Source organism: Ochlerotatus camptorhynchus, unplaced genomic scaffold, assembly GCF_037179485.1.
Source record: "Ochlerotatus camptorhynchus isolate MF236.1 unplaced genomic scaffold, CSIRO-AGI_Acam_v1.1 ptg000107l, whole genome shotgun sequence".
Classification (NCBI taxonomy): Eukaryota; Metazoa; Arthropoda; class Insecta; order Diptera; family Culicidae; genus Ochlerotatus; species Ochlerotatus camptorhynchus.
In genome coordinates, this window is record NW_027040597.1 from 1106163 (window position 1) to 1112656 (window position 6494).

Genomic DNA, 6494 nt, shown 5'->3' on the forward strand with positions numbered 1-6494 from the left:
TTGAATGCTGAGTAAAAATTCAACGGGAGATCGAAGCATGATTCCACCAGAGAAGAGGAGAAAACTAAATGAATGTCTAGGAATAATGCCTAGGAATTGTGAGGTACAGGTACAGATACAGGTGAATTTTAAGAGATTTCTGAAGCAAATTCCAAAACAGTTCTGGCTATAAGTTCAGGAGAATTATGAGGCGAATTCGATGGAGGTTCTGAACGTAAATCCGAAGTAAATTTAAGGTGTATTACAAACGAATTCTGATGAGATTTCCAAGCGAATTCTTAGGAGACCCAAGAATCATGCTGAAATGATTTGATGCAGCAGTGGGCGAAACTATTAAACCAATATTCTACGACTGTTATCTTGGTGTGCCATAAATTAATTTATTCATGATCATCATTTACAAATCCATTAATTCTAAACATTCAATACATATCATCAAAACATTTTAAAACAAATAACAACTCTTCCCTTCTTATATCATTTATAGCATTTTCTGTCGATTCATTCAGATGACAAGAGACGCACCCAATGTGCCACTGTCCAGATGTTCCATATGGATCGGCCCCCTAAAAAAGCAGTTCAGTTTCGCCTTACGTTACCTTCATCACCTCCCGCAGCATCTGGTTGCACAGCGCCGCGTATGGATTCAGTTCAATCAGTTGCGTCCGGGCAAATTGACTTCCCAGCTTTGCCGCCGCCTCAAAGTCCTCCCGTGCCCCATCCGTGTCCTTATTCTTCCTTCGCAGTACACCGCGCTGGCAAAGCGCCCGACAGCCAGTCCGCCCGGAACGATTCGAAAGCTTCAACGCCTGTTCGATGTCTTCCAGTGCAGCTGTAAGCAGCAGGGATTGATTATGTTGGCAGCGGTACGATTTAAAAGGCGCTGCACACGGCCGATGAATCCAACTCAAATTTGTGTTTCATTATCACAAATTCGTGAAAATGCACGCCTTTTATAGATTGAGTAAACTTTTCATCGATTATCCGTCGATATTTACGTGATTATAGGGTAAAAAGAAAAAAATTGTCATCTGCGAGAATAATCGTAGACCAAATAAAATTTTCTTCAATTTTCATCAACTCGAGCATTTTTTTGAGGAAAATCGAGGAAAAATAACTCAGTCCACACGGACAGAAAAAATAACACACCGACTGTGTTACATCTATTCAATTTTTAAGCATGTCATAATTCCCCATACAAAACTTCACTCAAATTTATTAAATTATTATATTAAAAACTTACGCTTTTAGAAATTTGAGTGACATTTTGCATAGGGGATTATAGTATGCTAAAAAAGTGAGTAAATGTGACTCAGTCCGTGAGTTACTTATTCTGTCGGTCTATGACTGACCTGCGTTTCCGGAAGGAACTCAAATTTGAGTTGGATTCAACGGCCGTGTAGAGGAAAACTTGCTTGCTAGTTCGGCCAGCCACCACTAGAGGCTGTGAACTTACCTTTCTCATTGCCAAGATAGCGGTACACTTGAGCTCGATTGTTCCACGGTGCAGGGCGTTCCGGCGCTGCGTCTATGCTTTTGCTGAACAGATCGACGGCATCCTTAAGCTTTCCACTCTCGGCCAGTTCGATTGCATCGATTTCAAGCTTCTTCGATTGCTGGATGTGCGGGTTGTCCGGTTCGGCAAGGTCTGACGAAGATTTTGCAGTTCAATCTATGGTTTTATGTTTCGATATGCTACGGTCATAAGAACTGTTGCGTTATACTTAATACCTCAATAAATCAATTTATCACTTTCAAAACATCGATTGCACATGTGTAATTACGATTAGTTGTTATGATCGTTTTTTCGCAGTACTAAAGTCGTTACTTATATTAAATTACCTTGCAAATCTTCTGGAAACTCCTCCTTCCCAGTATACAGCAGTTCTTCGCCACCGATTTGCGATGGGTTGAAAATCGATTCCAGCACCTGCCGATCGTGCTCACTCAAGCAATCGCGGTTTAAGGTAGCCATGCTCTGCTTCGATCTCTACTCGACAACTACTGCCAGGCAACTGGCTGGAGGAACTTCCTTATCCGGTTTTGTTTAGAAGTCTCCATTGGAATTCAGTAATGTAAAAAAAAACGAGATTTGCATAGTCAGACTGAAGCCGGTCCCGGCCGTGGTTGTCAAGCTGTCGATGACGCAGAGAAATCAAAACAAAAACAAGTTTCTCTTGAAGCGAAACAAACATGCTTGTGTTTGTTTGTGGGAGGCAGGTACCTTAATGGCTGTTCAACATTTTTTTTTTTTTTTGCCATTTAAATGATCTTTATTTCTTGTGATTGTGTGGTTGACATGTATGAATTTTTTTTTTAAGTGACACAGATGCGTCTTTTCAGCTTTAGTACATTTGAGATTTTAATTATTATTTACAGTTCCTAGTCCTATCAGGTCTATTTTAAAGTATGACCACCTTGGTGGGATTGGTTTGATTTGAATTGGAAAAAGGAGACTACTTATAACTACTATTTACAACTACAACTAACCTACAACTACTATATACACCTAACCTACTATATACAAATTGCTTATCAAAGCATGTTCTGATAAATTACATTTTTGTACAAATTTAGTCTTAATTTCGTTAATTTTGGAATCTATTTTGGCAATGCCTGCCTCTTCATGTAAATTTGTTATTCTAGTGTCGAAAGGACGATCAAGAACCATCCTCAGCACTCTATTCTGAGCTGGCTGGTCAACAGGTATGGTCGTTCGTTATCATGAAAAACGAAATCCGGTTTTCAAGCGGAGAATGGTCGGTCAAGAACATGCGTCGATCAGAAAAACATCGAACACTTGTGGGTGCTTTTATGGCTACGAAGCGTGGTCGTTTATAGCGTTCTTTGCATAGCCATAATTTGTTTCTCGGTGCGATGACTTATGTCTGTAGTTTGTTTTCCCTTCTAATGCCAGTTTCAATTATTTCATTAGGTGAAGTAAAGCACTAACTATGGTTAGCGTGATGCTATGTGACCTTACACGCAAGATGATCAGAAAAGCAGTTTTTCTAATTGATTAATTGAATGGTCGATAATCGTTCATTGTTGCGAAGAGTGCAGTGCTGCAAAATATAGACCATACACGGCGATATTGACAAAACAGCTTTCGTCACTCATTCGAGCTAAAGATCATCTTCAATGGAAATCATGTCAATTGTTCGTTACAATGTAGTCAGTGACGAACATGTGCAGGTTTTGTTATCGCCTAAATTTTTGACGAAATTAAATTAACTAAGGAAAATGAATCCATGGAGCCGTCAATGTGAAATAGCAAATAGCATCGATTGTACGGAATTTGTTAGCAGGTGAATCTCTGTCATCGATGAAAAAATTAATGGTTTTTTCTACGCAAATTTACGTGCGAGTCAATTCTTCTAGAAATAACGTTAAAAATAATTCCTACAATATCGCGTGAAAATTTTCAAAGATAATGACAATTTTCAGTAATGAAATTTATAGTCTGAAAGCAACAGCGTTTCTACTTCATGATTTTTGTAATTAAATTTCCCTTCTACCCAATTTAGATTAGAAATACTCAGATGGAGAGATGGGCGGAGAAAACAAAATACAATTTGGCAGCAGAGATTTGTACCTAAACAATCATGCAACCCTTGCTAAAAGCTAGCATTTCGCATGACGGTTACTTTTGATTCGATTTACGTGCAAAATAATAATTGATTACATCGCAATATTTTGCACATTTCTTTGTGCCATTAATTAACCAACTAAGATCAATTAATCAATAGTGTTAGAATATTGTTTTTTATTCAAAAAACTAGTTGAATTTGAGAAAGACATGAAACATAAAGGTGATTGAGTTTCTGTTCGATTGCAATACTCTCAAATTTAATCTAGTAAGAATAAGAAATCCTCGGAAAAATTTTAATGGGAATGTTGGATTGGCTCAGATTTTGACAGTTCATTTGGCTCAAAATATCCGCACCGTAGAGCCACACTTTTTGTTTGCACTGAAGGTACACTTGAGAGCACTCTCGACACTGAAAATTCAATTAGATTTAACGTAAGCATAGCTATATTAAAAAGTAATGAAAAAGTCCCAAAAGAGCGATCCATCACTGCAAAAGGCTGTAAGTTTTTACCCATTGGGTATTTTCTTTTGAAATTTTGGGTGAAATTAGTTCAATGTGCATTGCTTACACTGTGTACGTTGCACTAAAGGGTGTCCCACAGCAAATTGCATCACGAAAAAAAAAGCTGTAGAAAATTATCAAACTCCCCAGTTGGAAGGGATGGTGCTGGATGAGAAATACCTGTCATTGAGCGAAATAATTAAATTGAAAATCAAAGGCTGTGCCAAATACTGTATGACAGCAGATGTGTGGACAGACACCGGAAACAATCAGAGTTATTTGGGCATGACCTTACATTTCCTCCACGACGACCAAAACACTATGAAATTCATCACTCTTGTCGCATGCCCCTTAGAGGGTTCTCATACTAAAGATCACTTGGTAAAGGAGTTCAAAGCTACATGCACGGAATGGAATATAGGCTTAGCCAAGGTATTATTTTTTTTCGATTATTTTAATTTAATTTTATTTACTGTTCAGGGAAAAACAGAATACGAGAAAAATTATCTAAAGAACATTATTCCACACTTTTGAATAGTTAATGTTTAAAAATGATGACTTCGTATATTTTGAACAAGTATCCCATACTTAAAGCTCGATTCACTTAATATCTGGACGCAAGAAATCAGCAGTCAAACTAAAGGTTTTTATTGCACTTTTAGGAAAAAATATCCACAGTCTTACTCCGGTTTGGTTTTCATGAAATGAAAAACTTTTCTTGAAATACCTCGCATCATTTTTTGGACCCTTCATGTTCGATTTCTTAATATTTGCAGCATTCCAAGTCTCTTTTCCAGTCTTTTGCAGCTCAAAAATTGCCCAATATTTCTCGATTGGGCGAAATTGACGGCATTTGGGTGGGTTGAGGTATTTTTCAATGAAATCCACCTTGTTGTCACGGTACCACTGAAGTGTCTCTCGACTGTAGTGGCAGCTACCGAAATCTGGCCAAAACTTTACAGGGCTTTTGTGTGCTTTGATGAATGGTAGAATGCGTTTTTTCTGGCACTCTTCCTTGTAGAGCTTCGAGTTCATAGACTCATTTGCAACGAAAACTAGAGTTTTTTGTCCGCAGCTGCAAATGAGAAATGCCCAAAGTCCATCTTTACATACGTCCATCAGTATGCATCCTGGGTTCATCGTAAAAACCTCTCTATATAACTTCCGACCGCGTGTTTTGGCCATTCAGTTCTGTTTCAGTGTCCAGTTTGGCTGCTTGCTGGCATGATAAGAACGATAGCTTTTGTTGGAATTGTAATTTATGGCCATGTTGCCGTCAGAGAGTTGTGGGTTTGCTCTAATTGTACTCAATACCTTCTAAGGCAGTTGCCGATCGTAAGTTCCACTACGACGCTTACTGTGATCCTTCCAAACAACAGTTTTCCACTCACGGAAACATTTGTGAACACTGTACACGGTAGATATAGCCAAATTCAACGATTTCACAATTTTTGAACCTGATCACTTTGGATTTTCAAGGTGGGTGTCCAAAATCAATTTCTTTCTTCCACTTTCCATCTGTCACAACTTTTTTAAATCTTAATGAATCGTAACAAAACTTTTACCACTAAAAGAAGAAAGCTTTCCAAACAATTTGCTCTCCTACATCCGAGAATTGACCACTAGGACCGTTGTAAAAAAATAAGCAGTGCGTTCAGATTTTAAGTGAAACTAGCTTTACATGATTTTTTGATAAATATTTAAAAATAAATTAACCTTTCAAATAAAAAAAAAAACAAGAAAATGTGGTTTGAGGCAAAATTCAAAATTCAAACTATTTTTCTTTAAATTCTGCATAATAAGAAGAAACATAGAAAAGAAGATGATCAAAAAATAAGATAATGAGCACTAAATATGAGGTTTATGAAATTAATCGCTTCATGTGTGGTGAAGCTGTTGAATATCATGTATTAAATTTTAGATCAGCTTTCTTGCAAAATGATTTCGGATGGGCAAAAGTGAAGAGAAACACAAAAAAACTCTTTAATAAAAAAAAAAACGTTTTAATTCTCGACCGATTGTTTTGATAATAACATGAGGAATGAAAAACAGTATAGCAAGAAAAATGGCGGTCACAGTAGAGTCCAAAAGGAAAGGTTACCACCTCACATTAGGGTTGCCAGGGTTGCCATTCTAACAGCCACCTTCAACCGCAGCAACTCACCAAACCGACATTAGCCCGGTGACGATGAAGGGCAGACTCTGGAAGACTCTTGGTCATCATGTCCGCCGGTTGTTCCATGGACGAAATGTACCGAATACAAATCCGTCCATTCTTCACCAAATCACGAAGAAAATGAAATTTAACATCCACGTGCTTCAGCCGTCCGTGGTTCTTGCAGTCCTCCGCAATCCTTATTGTGGACTGATTGTCCTCGAAGAAACTCACCGGAAGTTCAG

General features: G+C 38.0%; 1 protein-coding gene across 1 annotated transcript; it reads right to left on the minus strand.

Annotated features, from left to right (window-relative positions):
• Positions 1-456: 456 nt before the first annotated feature.
• Positions 457-2016, minus strand: LOC135699337 (tetratricopeptide repeat protein 36 homolog). Its single transcript, XM_065219583.1, has 3 exons — positions 1843-2016; positions 1457-1648; positions 457-832 (listed from the first exon to the last, which is right to left on the minus strand). Exons 1-3 carry the CDS (start codon positions 1973-1975, stop codon positions 591-593), a joined length of 567 nt encoding a protein of 188 aa, XP_065075655.1. The 5' UTR covers positions 1976-2016; the 3' UTR covers positions 457-590.
• Between the last annotated feature and the right edge of the window lie 4478 nt (positions 2017-6494).

What these genes read in the sequence shown, in the direction of transcription:
- LOC135699337 (XM_065219583.1), bottom strand. Translation starts at nt 1,975, where the DNA reads ATGGCTACCTTAAACCGCGATTGCTTGAGTGAGCACGATCGGCAGGTG. An exon ending in GTTTCCAGAAGATTTGCAAG is followed by an intron (nt 1,649 to 1,842) that starts GTAATTTAATAT and finishes AATCTTCGTCAG; the next exon opens with ACCTTGCCGAACCGGACAAC. An exon ending in CTATCTTGGCAATGAGAAAG is followed by an intron (nt 833 to 1,456) that starts GTAAGTTCACAG and finishes TGCTGCTTACAG; the next exon opens with CTGCACTGGAAGACATCGAA.